General features: G+C 43.4%; 1 protein-coding gene across 2 annotated transcripts in view; it reads left to right on the top strand.

Moving 5' to 3' along the window:
- itfg2 (integrin alpha FG-GAP repeat containing 2) overlaps window positions 1-22,024 on the top strand; it is an 83,082-nt gene extending 61,058 nt beyond the window's left edge. Inside the window, exons 12-13 of one of the 2 annotated variants that reach the window (XR_013498734.1) lie at window positions 252-414; window positions 21,938-22,024. Coding sequence is in view for 1 of the 2 variants with exons in the window: in XM_078220013.1 (XP_078076139.1) it covers window positions 252-346 (95 nt within the window). In the remaining variant the exon portion in view is untranslated. Of the gene's footprint in view, window positions 1-251; window positions 654-21,937 lie in introns of those variants that run through there. The other variant, XM_078220013.1, reaches the window with a different exon arrangement.
- The last annotated feature ends 951 nt before the right edge of the window (window positions 22,025-22,975 follow it).

Genomic DNA, 22,975 nt, shown 5'->3' with positions numbered 1-22,975 from the left:
ATTGGACAATTTTTGCTTCCTTGAATGTTGGTTCCAGAAACCTGTTTATGGATTTACAGTGTTGGGTGGGTTTATGTTGATATCAGATTTTAATCTAGCAGCCTGGAATTATATGACAAAAAAATTGCAAGATGCTTTGTTCTTTGATCATTGTCATTTTGAACTGGCTGTCTTTCTGAGACAGTATGAGAAGCAAATTAAAGAAATTATATCAGAAATTATTTAATTCTCCTGTCTCTTATGTATTTCAGATATAAATAACAGTAGTGCCGTCCAAACCCTGATACATGAGACACTCTACTTCCCTGACCAACTTCGGGACACAACCACAAGGAGGGATAAATAACATAGACTTTGTTAAACTGGAACAATCTGATCAACCTCAAACTATTTGGGGGGAAAAAAGCAAAGGACGTAAGTTTTTATTATCTAGGTTGGTAAGCTAACAGAACAGGCTACACATCATTTTGAGGCATCGAAGACTTACGGGTGAACAATCAATAACTATCTCTGAACAAAAGGAGAGAGTGTATTGATAGTGTGATAAATTAACCATATTTATTCCCCTGTCAATCAATGTGTAAAGAAGCATGGGGATTTAAAAAAATGTTTTAACACAGTGTGCAAAAATAAAACTAAATCCTTCATGGTCATAGCCTTTATCATAATCTTTGTCAACCTTTTGTGAGAGAATACTAGGAGAAATGAATTTCAGTGTTATCCGTAGAATCATAAAAGTGAAGACTGTAACACTGTTTGTTTCTTCCTGAATTTAGAGCATTTTGTGAGTGCCATGGATAGAGTATGCTCTAACATAGAGTATATGAGAGGAGGAAGAAGTAAAGCTTGCAAAGCAGTTTTAACGAGCCACAAAGCATCTAGATGCACTACGGAATGTAGTGAATGTGCTAAGATGGACCCCCTCCCCCAACCCGGCTCTCTCTCCTGCCATTATGATAGCAGACATACACCAACTTATCTCGAGTCTTGCCCTATCTCCATACTGCCTGAATAGTATCCATTAGGATAATTAAGTGTTGAAAGTAGTAATTGAGAATCTAGTCATTTCAGAAGCTCCTTGAGTGAGAAACTGAACTGTGTATCTGCAGAGAAAAATGTTGCTAGAATCAAGGCCTGTGAGAAGAAAAGATACAGTAAGAGTTTTAACAACACCAGGTTAAAGTCCAACAGGTTTATTTGGTAGCAAATACCATTAGCTTTCGGAGCGCTGCTCCTTCGTCAGATGGAGTGGAAATGTGCTCTCAAACAGTGCACAGAGACACAAAATCAAGTTACAGAATACTGATTAGAATGCGAATCCCTACAACCAATCAGATCTTAAAGATACAGACAATGTGGGTGGAGGGAGCATTAAGCACAGGTTCAAGAGATGTGTATTGTCTCCAGACAGGATAGCCTGCAAGTCCAGGAGGCAAGCTGGAGAGGTTACTGATAATGTGACATAAATCCAACATCTCGGATTAGGCCGTCCTCGTGTGTGGAACTTGGCTGTCAGTTTCTGTTCAGCGACTCTGCGCTGTCGTGTGTCGTGAAGGCCGCTTTGGAGAACACTTACCTGAAGATCAGAAGCTGAATGCCTGTGACTGCTGAAGTGCTCCCCCACAGGAAGAGAACAGTCTTGCCTGGTGATTGTCGAGCGGTGTTCATTCATCCGTTGTCGTAGCGTCTGCATGGTTTCCCCAATGTACCATGCCTCGGGACATCCTTTTCCTCCATCTGACGAAGGAGCAGCGCTCCGAAAGCTAATGGTATTTGCTACCAAATAAACCTGTTGGACTTTAACCTGGTGTTGGTAAAACTCTTACTGTGTTCACCCCAGTCCAACGCTGGCATCTCCACATCAGAAAAAAAGATGCCATAGATGGATTTAAAAAATGGTATATATCTCTAAATGGATCATTTTTTCAAATGTGGACTGAGGGAAGAAACACCTTGAATTGAGAGCAAGTGATGCTCATTGAAGGTTGTATTTAAGAGCTGCTTCTGGAGAGGGAGAGGATCCAGAGCATAGAGTGAAAGCCAGTGTATGTATTGAACCAAAGTATCACAAAACTGTTGTGAATCGTCAAAATGTCTTCTGCTGCCTAATTAGGGAAATGGGTATTCACCTGTTTAACATGTAAACAGGGGATTGACCTCCATATCTTGAGGTGGGAAGTTGAAGAAAACCGGAAGCAATCCCTGTTTCTGACTAAAGTAAAGCTCCCAGTGGCTTTTGAGGTGAAATGGCTGAGTCACATTGCAAGATCAGAAACTATGATTCCCCACCAGTCTTTTTGGAATTGGAACCATATGAACAATAGGAGAACAGGGTGACGATGTAGACTCAGGTCACTTCTTTAGCTAAGATGTATGGCCTTCTCTTTACCAGAAACAAGTAAGATTGGAAATAAAGTATTTTTGGAATTGACTGTAACTGATTTAGATACCGAAGAGGGATTGATGTGCGAGTTAGGTTGATTGGCCATGCTAAAAATTGCCCCTTAGAGTCCTGAGATGCGTAGGTTAGAGGGATTAGCGGGTAAAATACGTAGGGATATGGGGGTAGGGCCTGGGTTGAATTGTGATCGATGCAGACTCGATGGGCCAAATGGCCTCTTTCTGCACTGTAGGGTTTCTATGATACTTCAATTTATGGATGGAATTTACAAAAAGATGCATTGTTAGAAGCCTACAAGGCATGGTCAATATTTGATCAATTTAAGAAGGTGGACAATCAGTCCATAGAAGAATATGTCATGGATGAGAGGTTACACAGAAGAGTGAAGAAATTTGATCTAGAAATTCTGGAATCTGTACTTGTGTTCAAATTATTAGACTGCACAAAAATATCACATGGTCAGACATTTGGTTTTGACAGGTGTTTAATTTCGTACTGTGTACCCTCTTTTTGAACAAATGACCACTGCTCTAAAAATATTTTTGGGGAAACAATCATTTCTGGCTATTTTGGTGAGATGTTGAAAATTCTTGGTAAGAGAATGGAGGACTCCATGACTACTGACCCTCAAAATCAAGGGGAGGCTTAATCGCAGGGACTTGTATGAGAAGGAATTGCTTGAAGACATCCTAAGGTGGGTTGTACTTTTAATAGATTTATGGATCAAGGCGAAAACAAGATTGGGGTGATAGACAACAGTAAATTAATCCCAGAAATACAAGGGGAAGAATTACTAGGTGTTTCTGTTTTGACTCTAAATATCACTACATAAGGAATTATCCAAAAATCAGCAATCCAGTATTTGAAGCATGGTTCTGATGATGAAAACTATAAAGATGAGAGGCAAGAAAGTATTGTACTAGTGACAAAAAACTTAAGTTGGCTCACGAGTTTCTTGGTTGCCGATTCATTCAATTGTGCTGTACTAGATAGTACCTGTAACTGAACAGCGTGAGGTCAATTGGCTAAGTTGTTATTTGGAAATGCTTGACAAAGCAGATAAAAAGAGTCAAGGAATATGAAATCATGATCTGCTTTCGATTCGTGGACAATAACACATTAGCATTTTTAAAGAGAGTGATCCTCCCATATGAAATGTGGGGGTAGCACAGTGGTTGGCACTGCTGCCTCACAGCGCCAGGGACTTGTGTTCAATTCTAGCCTTGGGTCATTGTCTATGTGGAGTTTGCACATTCTCCCCGTGGCTACGTGGATTTCCTCCAGGTGCTTGAGTTTTCTCCCAGATTCCAAAGATGTGTGGGTTAGGTTGATTGGCCATGCTATATTGACCCTAGTGTCAGGGGGGTTAGCAGGATAAATATGTGGGGTTACGGGAATAGGGGCTGAGCGGTATTGTGGTCGGTACAGACTCGATGGGCCGAATAGCCGCCTCCTGTACTGTTTGGATTCTATGAAATTGGAGGAATGTGTCATTTCATTAGCACTGATGTGGTTCAGAATGACATACTGTTATTGCTAGTAAGTCGTTGATTAAAAAAGCAAAGATGCATTTGGACATGGAGAATGACAAAGCATTTGTCTTTGGCTAAGCGGTGAACTTACAGTTCACTGGATCTGGACATTATTGGATTCTGTTGAGGAAGCCAGGAGTTTCCCATCAAGAAGTTCAGGAAGTATTGTTAACCTCTGGAGATAAGAGTGTGGCTAACCAGAAGAGAGTAATCATAGAAACCCGACAGTACAGAAAGAGGCCATTCGGCCCATCGAGTCTGCACTGACCACAATCCCACCCAGGCCCTACCCTCAAATCCCTACATATTTTACCCACTAATACCTCTAACCTACGCATCTTGGGACACTAAGGGGCAATTTTAGCATGGCCAATCAACCTAACCCGCAAATTGCATAAACAATTTGCCCATCCCTCATCACAAAAGTTAAAGCTACTGTTGATGGGTGCCAGAGTTACAGATAAAGAATATGAATCCTTTGTAGAACAGGTCAGAGCATTATATATGTTTTAAATATCAGAAGACACCACTGCGCCCGGTTGTAGGTGTCCGATTAGGCCTGGAATTTAATGAGGTGGTAGCCATGGACCTGAAGGTGTGGGACAAGAAGCAGAGTATTTATCTATTATATTTTGTAGATATGGCAACCAGGTTCCGCATATCTACAGTATTAAACAACATGGACAATAGTGGATGAATTATGGAGAAGTGGATCGAAACATGCCTTGGATCACCAGCAAAATTCTTAATAGATAATGGAGGTGAATTTTGAATGTAGAGTTTAGTGATATGTGAGAACTTAAATATTATGGTCATGCATACCACTGCAGAAAGTCTGTTCAGCAGTGGCTTGTGTGAAATAAACCATGCCATAATTGATGAAATGTTACACTAAATACTGGCAGATCAACCAGGCTGCAAGTCATAGATGGCACTGGCATAGACAGTACTTGTGAAAAACTCCTGACAGTTGAGTGGGGATACAGTCCATACCAATTCGTATACAGCCAAAATTGTCTTCAGTACTATATGACAATCCTCCAGCGCTAGAAGTAATGACTAGTAGCTCTACTTTTGCCACTCACTTAAATGTGCAATATGCTGGCAGAAAAGCGTTTATCAAAGCTGAAATAATTAGGAGAGCTTTAAAACATCAAAGGCCACCTGGGGAAATTCCTGTTCTGGTGACCTGATTTTTATTATAAGAGAGAATGACTCAGGAAATGGAGAGGTCAAGGAAAAACTATTGGATGTGACAGGAAAATGATAATACAATATGAGAATCAGACTATAAAAGCACATTCTTCACAACTAATAGGGCTGAGTTATGAACTTTCAAACTCTGAGAACATGGACAAAGGGAGTGATGATGAGGCACCTTATTCTTTGCTTACCCACCAGTTCTACAATTTGGAGCCAGAGGGACAGGATTTGAGGGCTCAGGAAATACATGATCATGAAGTACATTGTAAAACTAATCTCATGCAGGGATCAGTTGCCAAAAGTAGGTTCCCAAGTGTACTGGCAAGAAGGTTCAGATGACTGGAGGGAGGCCATGCGAGTTGAACAAGCAGGGAAGTCTACGGGGAAATATAAAAATTGACTAAATGTCCAAGATAAAGAACAAAAGGTGAGGGCCACAGATTAGCAGCAGGGAATACCAGAGAGGAGAATAAGAAAACGTAGCTCAAGTTAGGGTACTGATTTGGGAGCTACGTTTAGGAGGAGGAATAGATCACATACATTTGAAAGGATCTATAATAGACAATCTGATAGAAATAGCCCAGGGATGTCACAACAAGAGAAAAAAGGAAGCGACAGTGTAGCATGGAAATGAAGAACCTTCTCGGACAAAGGACCAGGATAGAAGTCCCTGTGATGGGATGTGTTTGTAACTAATAAATTAGAAGATAGGGCGATAAAAGAGGCTAAACTAAGAATTACAGAGCTGTAAAGAATTCAAAAATTGATGATAGAGGACAACCTGCTTAATTATGCAGATGGATTTGTACAGAAAAGGTCCTATCAGACAGGGCCTATAAGGCCAAGGCTAGATTGGTAACTAGGGGATTTGAGGAATGCATGAGGGATATAGAGATCAGAGTAGACTCACCCACTGCTGGAAAGGTGATTTTGAAGATTCTTTTAGCTATTTAATCACTTGAAACTCTATAGATATCAAAGCAGTTTTCCTTCAGGGTAACCTGCACAAGAAGGAGGTATTCTTAAAAACTCTGGAGGAAGCATCAGGAAAAGAAAGGAAGCTCAGGAAATTAAATAAATATGTATGTGGGTTAAATGATGCTTCTCGAGTGTGGTATTTTTCAGTAAAGGCAGTTAAAATTAGGGTGTTCACAACTGAAGGCGGACCCAATCATGTTCTATTGGCATGCTAAGAGAAAATTTCTGAGCATCTTTACGATGCATGTTGGTTTTTTTTATGGGGAGGCATTAATGACTTGAAAAAAATGTTATTAATCAAAATGGGAGGAATTTAACATTGGCAGTCAAGTTTCTGAGGCCTTCAACTATGTGGGTTTGAAGGTTAATTAGGATGAGTCAGATGTAGTTCTACATCAGCAGTCCTACTTGGACAATGTCAGTTTCATCACAATTAGCCATACAGATCCAGACAGAACAATGAGGCTGCTATCGAAGGTGAAATGGCACAGCTGAGGAGTCTCATCGGACTGCTTGATTGGTTAGGCACACAAGCAAGACCAGATGCAAGTTTTGAGGTGCTGGAACTTAGTCTTGTCATGAAAATTCCCAAGGTGGAGGACATCTTGAGAGTGAATAAAACTTTAAAAAATTAAAAATAGTAAATGATATGCTGAAGTTCCCAGATTTGGGTGATCCCAATAACATGAAGTCAAATCATTTTTAGTGATGGCTCGTATGCAAACTTTGGAGATGGATTTTCCAGTGCAGGGGGATTATTTCTTTGTGGGAGAGACTGGGAAAAATTCCCCCCTGGGGGACAAAGAAAATAAGGAGAGTTTTGAAGAGCACAAGAGCTGCTGAATCTCTTGTTCTCGTTGCTGTTGTTGATATAGCATTCAATTTGTCCAAGGTCGTGGAGAAAATGCTGGATTGAAAAGAAGGGTCTAGAAGAACAATACCAATAGAATGTTACATAGATAACCAATCTTTGTGGAATAAAGTACATTCTACAAAAAGTGTAAAGAAAAGGCTCAGGATAGGCATAGCCAGTTTAAAGCAGATGTTGGAGAGGAAAGAAATCTCTAAACTAAGGTGGGAAGATACTTGTAATCAACCATCCGATTGCTTCACTAAGAGGAATGTCTCTACAGAAAAATTACTGGATGTTCTAGAAGAATGTCTTGCAACATTACAGTGAAGAATCTAAAATTAGTTATTGTTATTTCTGTAATTGTAACTGTGTACCTCTGTCTTAATTTAAGAAAGGAATCCATCAATGTTAGAAATGCAAGCCTCTTTAAGGGTGGCACTGTGGCGCAGTGGTTAGCACTGCTGCCTTGCAGCTCCAGGGACCTGTGTTCAATTCTGGCCTCAGGTGAATGTCTCTGTGGAGTTTGTACATTCTCCCCGTGTCAGCGTTGGTTTCCTCTGGGTGCTCCGATTTCCTCCGACAGTCCAAAGATGCGCAGGTTGGGTGGATTGGCCATGCTACATTGCCCATTAGTGTCCAGTGATGTCTAAACCAGGACTAGCTTCAGAGTGAATTGAGAGCAGGTGATGCTTACAGAAGCTTGTATTTGAGAGCTGCATTTTCTGGATGGGGAGAGGATCCAGAAAGGTAGAGTGAAAACCAGTGTGCGTACTGAACTGAAGCATCGCAGTAAAACGGATCACCGTGGAGCAGCAATAACCAATGTGAATGGAATGCTTAATTATATGGCTAAGCCAGTGTATTATAAATTGTTAGGTGTGATTAATTTTGAAAACCATGACATAATTTTGAACACCATGATGTAAAAGAAACCGTCAAATTATGGCAGTGTCTTAGTGAAGAGCCACAAGGTTGATCTCTTTCTGATTAGCATTTTTCTTCAGGGTTTCCACTGATCTGTTGAATTTCCGTTTGGTGATTGAGGCTCCATTGCGAAAAAAATCAACCTCGCAGTGTGTAATAATAGAAGAGTGATAACATTATGTTGTGTTGGAGCCATAATCGTAGCATTTGGTAAATTAGGATCATATTGATGCATGTGTTTCTATTTCCAATCGTGTTCACATGACTTGGTTAAAATAGCTATGTTGTCATGCTCTGCTTATTTGATGTCTTTCCCATGAGTCATTTAAAAATAAGACTGAAATTACTCATTCTCTCAAAAATATACTTAAAATAGAAAATGTATCCAAGCATTGGATCCAGCATCTCTTTTACATTTGCTTTTGCTAGGGATGGGGGGCAGAGGGTTGCGATCAGTCTGGGTAACGGGGGGTGGGTGGATAAGGGGGACAGTTATGTTGTCGGGTTAAGGCGATGTCTGTAGGGGCTATTGCACCCGTTTTTTGATCCCGGGCCGCTTTATCCGCTTTTTGCGGCCCGGGAGCGATGTGACAGGGGCGCATTTTTCAAAATTTTTTCCACCGTGCATGCGTAGTTCAAAGCTCCAATCCTTGCTGCAGTGTTTCAGGTGCAATAAGCCCCGCCCACAGCGCAATTCATACCTGCGATTTGGCTTCCCTCCTGCCTCCCCCCACCAATTTTGTAGAACTGTAAGTTTTGCTAAGACTGTGCATTGCAGTCTCTCAATCAGGGGGCTGGCCTTTAAAGGCTGAGATGAAGAGGAATTTCTTCACATAGACGGTGGTGAATCTTTGAAATTCCCTACCCCAGAGAGCTGTATCATTGAGCAAGTTAAGGACAGAAATAAATAAATGGACATCAAAGGATATGGGATGGGGATAGCATGGGAAAATGGCATGGAAGTAGATGATCAGCCATGATCTAATTGAATGGCAGAACAGGCTCAATGAACTGAATGGCCTACTCTGGCTCCTATGCTTTGCATTCATTGAAGAATGCCACCTTCAGTCTTATAGGCCCAAAGCACTTTGTACTGCATCTGTTTGACAGGGATAAAATGGATGTCTAAGGGCCTGATTTTACCATTTTGATTCTAAGTGCTGAATCTGGGCGCAATTCAGATCCGACTTGGAAAATTGCTCTCCGGTGCCTCCATACGCACTTAGCCTGGAAAGAAAATTGCGCTGTGGGCAGGGCTTATCGAACCTAAAACACTGCAGCAAGGATCGGAGCTTTGTGGAAAAAAATTTGAAATATGCACCCCTGTCACATCGCTCCCGGGACGCAAAAAGCGGATAAAGTGGCCCGGGAGCAAAAAGCAGGAGCTGTGGCCCCCACAACACAACTGTTCCCCTTATCCACCCATCCCCCCCTGCTACCCAGACCGATTGTGACCCCCTGCCACCTTTGTCCCCCACCGATCGCCCGTAGAGTGGCAGCTGTCCCCACTGTCCCTGCCCCCCCACCAGAGATCCACCTGGCCGCCTCTCCCCCCACGGGTAAGCAGTCTCATGACACCAGGTTAAACCAGAGAACAATCTGGCCTCCCACCTCCCCCCCGCCTGAAAACCATCTAACCCCCCCGCCCCCCCCCCCCCAACCACCACCACCAGAGAGCGATCTGGCCTCCCCCCCACCAAAGAATGATCGGGCCTCCCCCTCAACCAGAGATACATCTGACCCGCCTCCCTCCCCCACCCACCAGAGAGCGATCTTCTGCCTCCCCCCCACCAAAAAATGATCAGGCCTCCCCCACCAGAGAACGATCGGGCCTCCCTCCTTCCCCCTTCACCAGAGAATAATCTGGCCCGCCTCCCTCCCCCCAGCCCCCCACCACCGATGTGCGTCAGAGAGCCGTTGGAAGCTCTGAACTTACCTCTTCAGAAGCTGGAGCGCCCAAAACAGACCTTTGCCAAGCATGTCTGTTTCGTGCCGAATCTGGACGGGCGAACGCGATGGTAAACTGGGAAATGCTGGTAAAGTTGGGCGGGCAGCCCATTAATTCAATTTAAATGCATGCAAATGCATTTAAATTGCCGTTGCGGTCATTTTGGGCGCAGTTCGGATCGCGGCCATTTTCGGGCCTTGGTAAAGTGGACATCTGTGTGGATGTGGGTGCGGATCGCGCTAATCGCCTCACGCCCGACTTTACCAAGTTTTCGGACTCGAAAACAGGCGCGACGCAATGGTAAAATCGGGCCCTAAGTGTCTAATACGGAAGGTGACATGCTCACCTGCAATATGGTGAAGCCCCTCCTGGAAGTGTGCCACCTGTCAAACTGGTAAATATTCCAACAGGGAATATCTAATCCGTGCCTAAACAAGTGTTCAACCTTTTGTCTATGCAAATATGGAATCTGATACCCGTTTGAAGGCAATATTAAATTGTGCAGTCCTGCATGCAGCCTGCGTCAGGCCGTCACCAAAACAGCAAGTCCTTCAAAAATACTTAGCTGAATGTAGAGCTGTGGAGCAGGACTATTTAGTCTTCATGTCTGTATCATGTTTGATATAATTCTGTTGGTCTTTATTTGCTTATTAATGATCACATTTTTGTTCTGTATAAAATGACACAAATTAAGGTAGCTACTCCTGCTAGTAAGGGGGGCTCAATTGTCATATTACGGCAAAAATTATACCAATATTTTTCGGGAAAGAAGATTGCCCATACTTTGTAAATGAAGCTAATAATCTGTAAAATCAGGCAACACAAGAATGATTGAACGTTAATAATATGCTGCCCAATCCAAGACCCGTACAAAAAATATGTCCCACTGCATTTGCAGATCATATTTCAATTAATCTGATATGTGAAATCAGTCTTCCAGTGTTACCATAGCATTATATCCATAACACCTGGAGGGAATTACATGTTCACTAGTCAACCCTTTTTATGTGGCAGTATGCTGGAAATTTGAAGTAAAATCATTACATTTTAGAAACCCTCAACATGTCAGGTAGCATTCAGGGTAAGAGTTGATTGTCTCCCCAAAGAGAACCAGGGCAGGGCAGAGGTGGCTGTGTTTTTTTTTTTAACATAAGTTCATTAAATATCAGATAGCACAACAACTGATAACAGCTGGAGATAACTATGACAAGGACAGATGTAAGATACAATTGATCCTGATGATTGCCCAGACAACAAGCAGATTTGGAGAAGTTCCAGAGGTACTCAGCAGTTAACACAAAGATATTTTACAGCCCAAAAATGTACAGCAGTAATCCTGGTTCAGAAAATTATGCTTAATTTTGCATCTGAACTTCAAGGCCATGTTTTGAACATTGATATTGCATGAGAAAGAACCTCTAAGCTTAAGTGACATATGAAACCTATTCTACTGTCCAGAATAGCTGGAACATGTGCCTTTTATATACCAATCCTTCGTTACCTATGATTTTTAATAGTTTAAATAACAAACTTGACTTCAACTGTCATAATGAAGGCTGGCTCATATTGCAGCTGTTGCAAATGAAAAGTATCTGTAAGGCAAATTTCTCGAATGAAATAGCAGGAATTTCCATTTTAAACCATATTTTAGAATGCCAACAACTACTTGTATTCATGAAGCTCCATTAATATAATAAAACAATTTGGGGCGCTTCACAGGAACGTTATCAATACAACATTTGACACTGGGCCACATAAAAGGATATTAAGGCGGATGACCATAAGCTTGATACCAAATCAGGAAACTTCCTGGCTCACCACACCTGCCTCAGAAAAAAGGCCTCAAATGGGGTGTTCTTTGTTCCAAGGGGTAAATGCAGGATACATTCAGACCCGCTGAATCTAGAAGCAGAACATAGGCAGCCACTGGGACATAGTGTGCCGAGGTGGACTGATGTAGGAGGCTCATTTCAGTTCTCTGGGACTTCATCCCCCAGTTGTGTAATAAGACTTTAGACCCTCACCCCTCAAACCTTCCCTTCCATCTTCCCCCACCCCCACACCCATGGCCCTTTACACCATGCCAAGTCATGACCCCCCACACACCACTTATAACCCCATACCTACTTGTGTGGCCCTTCTAACCACCCCACCTCAGCACTCAGTACTCTAGTGGCCACCGTTGGATATGAATAGATGTTTATAAAAGCAAATTACTGATGCTGGAGCAGTTGCTGCAATCTGAAACAAAAACAGAAAATGTTGGAAAATCTCAGCAGGTCTGACAGCATCTGTGGAGCATTTTCGAGTCTAGATGACTCTTTGTCAGAGCCAGAATAGATGTTTGTTTATTCTAATAGGAGATTAAGCAATTAAGATTTTAAACAAATGAATGGGAGTATTTTGAACTATAAAGTTTGTATAATGAAATCTTTATTAGATTTTTAGAATTTGTTTTCATCTCCACATGGCTTCTGAGGTCCACCCAGAGTGGATGCTGGGTAAGTTGACATGAGTTGACATGGAGGTATAAGGGACCATGGATTGGGATACTTATAGCTTTTGGAAATCAGCCAAGCATTCATGAAGAGCCCTTAGTGAAATGTTACTCTTCCTGACACAGCCTGTTTTTTCTTTTCTTTTTGTATCATATCATAACATATCATCACAGTTATACAGACATCATTCATCCTTCAAAAACCTTTATATCTACTCCATAAAATTGTGACTCCTGTGTTACGCGTTAAGCACATTGCAGTAGCCAGAATGGGGTCTGTCTGAACTTGAACTGAGTTCAAATGGCAGTGATGAGTTCGGGTTTCCCTCATGTGAATCACATCGACCTCCTTTTTCCTACCAGCGAAATTAGGATCTGACGGAAATAGGGTGGAACTTCACGGAGTTTTGGAATCTTCACGGAGTCACCGTGACTCTGCGAAAATCCAGGTTGTGCCCATGCTGGTCTCAGCAAGTGCAGAGTGTTTAGTGAGGAAATTCCAGAGTTAAGGGCCGAGGCAGCTAACAATCTGCATAAATTATATAAAATGAAACACAAATACGCTTCAATATGATAGGAAAATGCAGTTCATGCATTGCATGCAGTCAGGGCTTGATACATGGGACCTAACCATGCCTGAATCTCTAACTCCAGTCACTAAAAAGAAACAAGTTTTGATAAGTAAGGCATATCCATGACTGGCATATTTATAGATTTCAATTAGTTCTTTGGCGAATTTGCTATCCTGCATTCTTATTCAGTTCATCTGACTGATAGGATAGACAAATTGCCATATTTATCTTCAACCATTGCCAAGAATTTATATCCCAGTGACCCCACTGACAAAATATACTCTGCATCTAGCCCATGAGCCTGTTTCTGCTTTCTATTTACTACAGCATATGCCATAATTTTCAGCTATTTTACTGACCCATTTTGAATCTAGTCTTATAACATAGCCTTAACATGTATTAATATTGTACTTTAATTTTGTAGTAATTTACTAATCCTCTGGCACATCCTGGTTTAGAAATAATTACTTAACACTTATGATATTTAGCAACAGAACTGATTTGATGAAATGAGAAGGGATCTGGGAAGTGTGGATTGGCACAGCAAGAAGTTTAACAACACCAGGTTAAAGTCCAACAGGTTTATTTGGTAGCAAAAGCCACAAGTTTTCGGAGCGCTGCTCCTTCGTCAGGTGAGTGGGAATTCTGTTCACAAACAGGGCATATAAAGACACAAACTCAATTTACAGAATAATGGTTGGAATGCGAATACTTACAGCTAATCAAGTCTTTAAAGGTTCAACAATGTGAGTGGGGAGTGGATTGGCACAGGCTGTTCTCTGATAAGGATGTAAATGGAAAGTGGGAGGCCTTCAAAGGAGAAATTTTGAGAGTGCAGAGTTTGTGTGTTCCTGTCAGGATTAAAGGCAAAGTAAATAGGAATAAGGAACCTTGGTTCTCGAGGGAGATTGTAACACTGATTAAGAGGAAGAGAGAGTTGTATGAAATGTACAGGCAGCAAGGAACAGATCAGATGCTCGAGGAGTATAAAAAGTGCAAGAAGCTACTTAAGAGGGAGATCAGGAGGGCTAAAAGAAGACATGAGGTTGCTTTGGCAGACAGAGTGAAGGAAAATCCAAAGAGCTTCTATAGGTATGTTAGGAGCAAAAGGATAGTGAGGGATAAAATTGGTCCTCTTGAAGACCAGAGTGGTAGACTGTGTATGGAACCAAAAGAGATGGGGGAGATACTAAATGGTTTTTTTGCATCCGTATTTACTGAGGAAACGGGCATGGAGTCTACGGAAATAGTGCAAACAGGTAGGGAGGTCATGGAACCTTTACAGATTAAAGGGGAGGAGGTGCTTGCTGTCTTGAGGCACATCAGAGTGGATAAATCCCCAGGACTGGACAGGGTATTCCCACGGACCTTGAGGGAAGCTTGTGTTGAACTTGCAGGGGCCCTGGCATTTAAAATGTCAGTATTCACGGGGGAGGTGCCGGATGATTGGAGGGTGGCTCATGTTGTTCCGTTGTTTAAAAAAGGTTCCAAAAGAAATCCGGGAAATTATAGGCCAGTAAGTTTGACGTCGGTGGTGGGCAAGTTATTGGAAGGTGTGATAAGGGATAGGATTTACAAATATTTGGATAGACAGGGACTTGTTAGGGAGAGTCAACATGGCTTTGTGCGTGGTAGGTAATGTTTGACCAATCTATTAGAGTTTTTCGAGGAGGTTACCAGGAAAGTGGATGAAAGGAAGGTGGTGGATGTTGTCTACCTGGATTTCAGCAAGGCCTTTGACAAGGTCCCTCATGGGAGGTTAGTTAGGAAGGTTCAGTCGCTGGGTGTACATGGGGAGGTAGTAAATTGGATTAGACACTGGCTCAATGGAAGAACACAGTAAGAAGTCTCACAACACCAGGTTAAAGTCCAACAGATTTATTTGGTAGCAAATACCATAAGCTTTCGGAGCACTGCTCCTTCGTCAGATGGAGTGGAAATGTGCTCTCAAACAATGCACGGTAGTATTCTGTAACTTGATTTCTGTGTCTGTGCACTGTTTGAGAGCACATTTCCACTCCATCTGACGAAGGAGCAGTGCTCCGAAAGCTTATGGTATTTGCTACCAAATAAATCTGTTGGACTTTAACCTGGTGTTGTGAGACTTCTTACTGTGTTTACCCCAGTCCAACGCTGGCATCTCCACATCAATGGAAGAAGCCAGAGAGTGGTTGCGGAGGATTGCTTCTCTGAGTGGAGGCCTGTGACTAGTGGTGTGCCACAGGGATCGGTGTTGGGTCCATTGTTGTTTGTCATCTATATCAATGATCTAGATGATAATGTGGTAAATTGGATCAGCAAATTTGCTGATGATACAAAGATTGGAGGTGTAGTGGACAGTGAGGAAGGTTTTCAAAGTTTGCAGAGGGATTTGGACCAACTAGAAAAATGGGCTGAAAAATGGCAAATGGAATTTAACGCAGACAAGTGTGAGATATTGCACTTTGGAAGGACAAACCAAAGTAGAACGTACAGGGTAAATGGTAGGACTCTGAAGAGTGCAGTTGAACAGAGGGATCTGGGAATACAGGTACAGAATTCCCTAAAAGTGACGTCACAGGTGGATAGGGTCGTAAAGAGTGCCTTTGGTACATTGGCCTTTATAAATCGGAGTATCGAGTATAAAAGTTGGAGTGTTATGGTAAGGTTATATAAGGCATTGGTGAGGCCAAATTTAGAGTATTGTGTACAGTTTTAGTCACCTAGTTACAGGAAGGATGTAAATAAGGTTGAAAGAGTGCAGAGAAGGTTCACAAGGATGTTGCTGGGACTTGAGAAGCTGAGTTAGAGAGAGAGATTGAAAAGGTTGGGACTTTATTCCCTGGAGCGTCGAAGAATGAGGGGAGATTTGATAGAGGTGTATAAGATTTTGATGGGTATAGATAGAGTGAATGCAAGCAGGCATGGGTTAAGGGTGAAAGGAGAAAAGTTTAAAGGGAATATTAGGGGGGGCTTCTTCACGCAGAGAGTGGTGGGAGTGTGGAATGAGCTGCTGGATAAAGTGGTAAATGCGGTGTCACTTTTCACATTTAAGAAAAACTTGGACAGGTTCATGGTTGAGAGGGGTGTGGAGGGATATGGTCCAAGTGCAGGTCAGTGGGACTAGGCAAAAAATGGTTCGGCACAGACAAGGGCCAAAAGGACTGTTTCTGAGCTGTAATTTTCTATGTTCCTATGGTTCTAACAGTGTGGAAGTTTATTTTGACAAAAATGGAAATATCTGTATCCATTAGGAAATTATCAAAAACCACCAATGGTAATTTGCACTTGTATATCAACACCCAAAGACATTGTAGCCAACAGTTAATGGATTAAAATTGCATTTTCTTAGACTCACAATGCCTTGGAGTGAGAGAGATGTTGTTTCTAGAATGCTCCATGATTTAGTAAATAGCTCTTTTTGTCCCTCAGGCTACTCCCTTCTCAATGCTTGTTCATCTAGCCATGAAAAGCACAGATGATCGAAACAGACTGAGTGTACGATGTTTACTCCCTCTATTTTTCTCAGGAACCAAACAATAGCACCGTCACAGAGGAGATCTCTTACAAAGATATTTCCAATTTTTTTCAGATCCTAACCCCATCACCACACCTTAATCTAATTAATAAAATACTCCCTTTGTAGCCTCTGACTTGTTATTAGAAATGCTACGTTAGCTGTCACATTGGTATGTAAAAACAACTTGTTAGAAGTGATTTCTTGGGATGATTATAGTTATAAAGTTGTATTCAGCAATTCCTTTTGGCAATCACTTTATGCCACTGCAGTGAGGAAAAGACAGGGCATAAAACAATTTAGGCCATGATGTTTAGTTTTTGTGCATGTAGGATCCTCCGCCATTACAAATGCACTGCACACAAGAAAATGAATGCTTGAGGGGTGGAGTGGGGCCAGGAAAAAGTGTCTCTAAATATTTCTTATCTGCACCTGATACACTCCAAATCATTATTTTCCAAGAGTTCAAAATATTGGAACCCTTATCCTGGTCAGTTTTTTCTTCTGTCTACAATCCATAAGGGTTAGCAAATCTAAGCTTGTAATCAGCTAATTACAACTTCTTTCACTATTTTAACCCGGTAGCAGTGACGGACTTGTACTTTGTGGGGTCCCGCGCTCACCTTCAATTCTGGGCCGCTCTTACATTATGCCCCTCTTCACAATGATGTCATGTCTCACCCAACCTGTCCACCCTCACCCCACAGAAAGCGAAGGCGCAAGCCACAAAAATACATAAGTTGATCACTGCTTTAATGCTTTTTAACTTGAAATCCAAGTTCACCTCTTGTCAGAATGACAGTAAAGATGGTCAATATTGCGATCTACGTGTCTTGAGGTGAGCAAACATGGAACTTGCTGATGAGCAACGAGATGGAACAATCGGCCAATGACATCACTGCAGCACGGGCCAGTTCAGGAAAGAATGAGCCAGTCTAGTGCAGGATCAAATACTCCAATCAACAAGATGCATTTGCCAGCCTCCCATCTATTGACTCTTTCTGCTGCCTCGGCAAAGCAGCCAGCATAATTAAGGACCCCATGCACCCTGGACATTCTCTCTTCCACCTTCTTCCGTCAGGAAAAAGATACAAAAGTCTGAGGTCACGTACCAATCGACTCAAGAACAGCTTCTTCCCTGTTGCCATCAGGAATAAATCTACCTTGCATTAAGTTGATCATTCTCTACACCCTAGCTATGACTGTAACACTACATTCTGCACTCTCTTGTTTCCTTCTCCATGAATGGTATGCTTTGTATAGCACGGAAGAAACTATACTTTTCACTGTATACTAATACATATGACAATAAATCAAATCAAAGTATATTTCAGTCTCATTGAGTTTCAAAAGTTAACTTCTTTACTTCATCTCATAAAATCAAGCTTATTGCTGTAAAATTTTGAATGGAATGTCCAGTGAGTCCAAGTCCATTATCAATGGCTCTGTCTGCAGGGTTCTTGAAGGAACCTTTTGAAGACCAGTCTTGAGAGTGATGGGGGACGGTGATTAGAACTATCTGCACGTGACCAGCAGCCATTATATCAGACCAGCAATGGTCCATTTTGAAGAACAGACTTTTAACAAGAAAATATGGAAGAGGGACAGATTTTTAAGATTTTCTTGCTTCATCCTTTGTTGGCATAGCAATTTAGATAGCTTTTCTTCCATATACTTTTTCTTCCCCGTGTCTGTGTGGGTTTCCTCCAGGTGCTCTGGTTTCCTCCCACAGTCCAAAGATGTGCAGGTTAGGTGAATTGGCCATGCTAAAACTGCCCCCTAGTGTCAGGGGGACTAGCTGGGGTAAATGTATGGGGTTATGGGGCTAGCGCCTGGGTGGGATTGTGGTCGGTGCAGACTTGATGGGCCAAATAGCCTCCTTCTGCACTGTAGGATTCTATGATTCTATGATCTTCACAAAATCATCAATTGTATCATCGTAGGTAAAAACTTGTAAAGATGCACTTTCAATTAACTAACATTGTTGAACTTGTCAAATATTCCTGACCCATCGTACTTCATAAATATTTTTTAACTCTTTTCAATACAGATAAAGAACGTTCACCAGATGCATTTGTTAAAAATATTTTCAGAATACAAATCAGCTGGTGAACTCGAAACATGGAGCTCATCATTATCAATTAAATGAATGAATTATTTCACTTCATCTTCAGAAAGATTTGTTTTTATGTCCTCCTGGTAGAATTCACTTAGGATAGGGTGGCTTTTCTGAATTTGATGCGGCTATGTCTGATAAGGTTTCGTTTATATCAACAAAGTTAATTTTCAAAGCCAAAACGGCACTTGCATGAGTGGACCTTCTGGTGTCCAAAATTCTATTGACTGTCAAATATTTTCTATTTTCCTGCTCCAAGCGTGATTGCAATATATTACACAGATGCATGGAAACTGAAAAAAAGTGTACATGTTTTGAACAAAGTCAAGAAATGTACACCTCAAACAAAGAACAATACAGCACAGGAACAGGCCCTTCGGCCCTCCAAGCCCGTGCCGCTCCCTGGTCCAAACTAGACCATTCTTTTGTATCCCTCCATTCCCACTCCGTTCATATGGCTGTCTAGATAAGTCTTAAACGTTCCCAGTGTGTCCGCCTCCACCACCTTGCCTGGCAGCGCATTCCAGGCCCCCACCATCCTCTGTGTAAAATATGTCCTTCTGATATCTGTGTTAAACCCCCCCCCCTTCACCTTGAACCTATGACCCCTCGTGAACGTCACCACCGACCTGGGGAAAAGCTTCCCACCTCCTGCACAGGATTCAGCTGCAGCACTGCAGATTAAATTCAATGAGTGACTGGAATATGTGTTGAATAATACACGGCTTGCATTGTTCAGTGTTGCTTGCAGACCTGAATATTTTCTTGCCATAATAGCAACATTATCGAAGCTCTGCCCACAACAATTTTTGATGTCCAAACCTAAATTTTCAGTGATTTTCAAAACGGTTGTCTCCAGACAACGGCTTGCTTCCGTGTCCCAACTGGCTGGCTAACCTTCCTTCGTGGCTTTTCTCGCCAATTCACAAAAAAGTTAGTCAAGTAAATACAAGACACCTTCGCCTTGACTGCTGCCTCTTCCCCTCCTGGTCGCTTCAACGTTCACCAGTGTTTTCCCGCTCTTAAGGGGACTTGACCAATCATAGTCTGATGTGCGCTGCATTGCCTGCTGATAGCAAATGCAGAGCTTTCAAGCTCTGAATCGTTCCCACAGACTCCTGCCAGCACGGGGTCCCCCCATTGATCAGGGCCCTGTGCCTATGCACAGTGTGTTGCATTGTATGTCTGCCTCTGCTGGGTGGTGTCTTACATTAAGGCTTTCACTTTGGTTTCTCAATTCCAATCCTCTACCATAAAGAACAGAAGATTAATGCTTGAATTTTCCCTTAATGTTTGGCAGATAAGGCATACAATTCTGTTCAGTTAAGTATCAGGTGATAAGGGACAGTAGAATAGGAACATAGGAATTAGGAGCAGAAGTAGGCAAATCCAGCCCTTCGAGCCTGTTCCACCATTCAATCAGATCATGGCTGATCTCTCCCTGGTTCAAATCCAGCTCTCCACGTGTGTAGTTAGGGTTTAGAATTTTAGAATAAGGATGATGAATGTATTAGAAAATGAATAGTATGTGGTTTTAGTGTGTAGAGTTTTGAGCTTCGAGAAAATTGAAAATTAAGAATGAGTGCCCTAAGAAGTATGGAACAGATTACAGATGCACTGGGTAGCACTCCTTTTAAAATGTGCAGTGGGATTATTAAATCCCTGCTGTAAGACTGTTTCAAAGGGCATTGGAAGAGGTGAGCAGAACGAAAAATTCAGCTGGCCGAGAAGAAGGCCCAGGGCCCGATTTTTAAACGGGCGTGAAATCGTGGTAAAGTTGGGCGTCGGGCCTAACTCGCGGTCCAGACCCGACCCAAGGCCAATCGCGCCTTTACCAACGGTGGATCCGGGCACCGATCCGGCCAGCGGGCCGATTTAAATGCATTTGCATGCATTTAAATTGGCATAATGAAGCCCGTGCCCAACTTACCCAAGGATTCCCACTTTACGAGGCTCCGATCTGATCGGTGCCTGCACATTTACCGTGATGCTGAATTCAAGTCCGATAGGGCTTCAACTCAGCAACTGAACTGCCGAATCGCCCCCGACCACCCTTCGCAGACTGTCCCCTGGTTGGATCACCCTGTGACACAGGCCCTGCCAGCAGCTCCCCCCCCCCCCAGGATCGGGCCCCGAACCTACATTGATCGCAGGTGTCCGTCGAAAGCATCTCGCGATCCTGGATCCTGGCCTTGCTCCGGGGGTCCTGATGGGTAGGATGACGTCTCTTCACTGGGGGGGGGGATGTGACATCTCTTCCCTGAGGGGGGGGGGATGTGACATCTCTTCCCTGAGGGGGGGGTAGGGGGGGGAATGTGACGTCTCTTCCCTGAGGGGGGGGCGTGGGGGGGATGTGACGTCTTCCCTGAGGGGGGGGGGGGGGGGGCGTGGGGGGGGGATGTGACGTCTCTGCCCCTGAGGGAGGGGGGGGGATGTGATGTCTCTTCCCTGAGGGGGGCGGGGGGGATCTGACATCTCTTCCCTGAGGGGGGGTGGGGGGGGGGGGTGGTGTGACGTCCCCGCCCCCCAGGGAAGAGCCGTCACATCCCCCCCTACCCCCCGCCCCTCAGGGAAGAGACGTCACATCCCGGCCCCCCCACCAGGAAAAGTAAAAGGCAGCACAGACAGCAGTGCTGTCAGCGCTGCCTTTGACTTTCGCGCTCGGGCGCACTGAGTGCTGTCGGGCCAGTTTGGTGCTCCGACAGATGCAAATGCGCTAGGCCCCGCCCACTGGACCCACGCCGAAAAGAGGCGTATGGGGGCGCTGGAGCACGGTTGCCAGGCATGGGTCTGATTTACGACCGCACCTGGCACTTAGAGCCAATTTGGTAAAATGCCCCCCCCCCCCCCCCCCCCCCCCAGAGTCAACAGAGGCCAGCAATCATGCACCTGCTCAACCCACTGGCTTCCTCTGCAAAAAACCATGCCAGGATGGGGCTTCTGCACCACATCAGAAGATGCTTAACACAGAATGGATCAACACAGAGTGGACCAGCATAGTGCAAACCATTGTCTTACAATATGGAAGACTGCCACCATCAATAGCTCTGGAAGTGAAAGCTAGAGAGAAATTAGATATCACCGTGATTCCCGCCTAGATGCGGTGACTATTTCTAAAATGCCTCCACATTTTCTTTGTTTTCATTACTCTTTTTCTCTTGACCATACCTGCATTTGAAAATTGTACATAGGGCTGGTCATAAACACTCAAGAAATGAATACTTACAATGAAGATAAATGTTGGTATGAATAAGTATAAAGCCCTTACTATTATGATAATTGTACTATCATAATGATGCATATATACAAACGTGCCCTCTTTTTCACGCCTTCTTGGCTTAATGTGAACCATGCAGTTAGTCACCTCACTTTACAATTGCATCAAAGTATGGTGTCACTCTTTTTTTCTTTCCACAGAAGCTGCCTGATATCCACTCCATTTGACGAAGGAGCAGTGCTCCGAAAGCTTATGGTATTTGCTACCAAATAAACCTGTTGGACTTTAACCTGGTGTTGTGAGACTTCTTACTGTGCTTACCCCAGTCCAACGCCGGCATCTCCACATCAGAAGTAATTGAACACAGCTGAGACAGGACTATGAGCCTATAATTGACCTCAGTGCCCTAAAGTTATTTATCAGTCACAAGTATGGCTTACATTAACACTGCAATGAAGTTACTGTGAAATTCCCCTAGTTGCCACATTCCCGCGCCTGTTCGGGTCAATGCACCTAACCAGCACGTGTGGGAGGAAACCGGAGCACCCAGAGGAAGCCCATGCAGACACAGGGAGAATGTGCAAACTCCACACAGACAGTGACCCAAGTTGGGAATCGAACCCGGGTCCCTGGCGCTGTGAGGCAGCAGTGCTAACCACTGTGCCACCATGCCACCCCTGGGCTAGGACAAAGACTATCAGCTAACATTGTCACTCCTGATCAGTACTGGCACCCTTGCAGTAAAATACATATTTGGATGCCGAGCCAAGACAACATTGAGGTCAGTCATCTTTCTCCCCATAGTTGATGACCTGCCACAATACTCGCTCTAGTCACAAATATAAACACGTAGAATCCTACAGTGCAGAAAGAGGCCATTCGGCCCATCGAGTCTGCACCAACCACAATACCACCCAGGCCCTATCCCCATATCCACCCACCAATCCCTCTAACCTATGCATCCTGGGACACTAAGGGGCAATTTAGAATGGCCAATCAACCTAACCCGCACACCTTTGGACTGTGGGAGGAAACCGGAGCAAACGCATGCAGACACAGGGAGAATGTGCAAACTCCACACAGACAGTGACCCGAGCCGGGATTCGAACCCAGGTCCCTGGAGCTATGGAGCAGCAGTGTTAACCACTGAGCTACCATGCCGCCCAGTAGCACTTTGCAAGTGTGGAGTGTGCTGAGTATTAGAATCTATTGAGTCAGTACTTTCAGAAAACAAAGAA

The sequence above is a fragment of the Mustelus asterias genome, chromosome 9, assembly GCF_964213995.1.
Source record: "Mustelus asterias chromosome 9, sMusAst1.hap1.1, whole genome shotgun sequence".
Taxonomy (NCBI): domain Eukaryota; kingdom Metazoa; phylum Chordata; class Chondrichthyes; order Carcharhiniformes; family Triakidae; genus Mustelus; species Mustelus asterias.
Note: the sequence above shows the minus strand (reverse complement) of the source record. Positions and strands in the feature narration are given on the sequence as shown.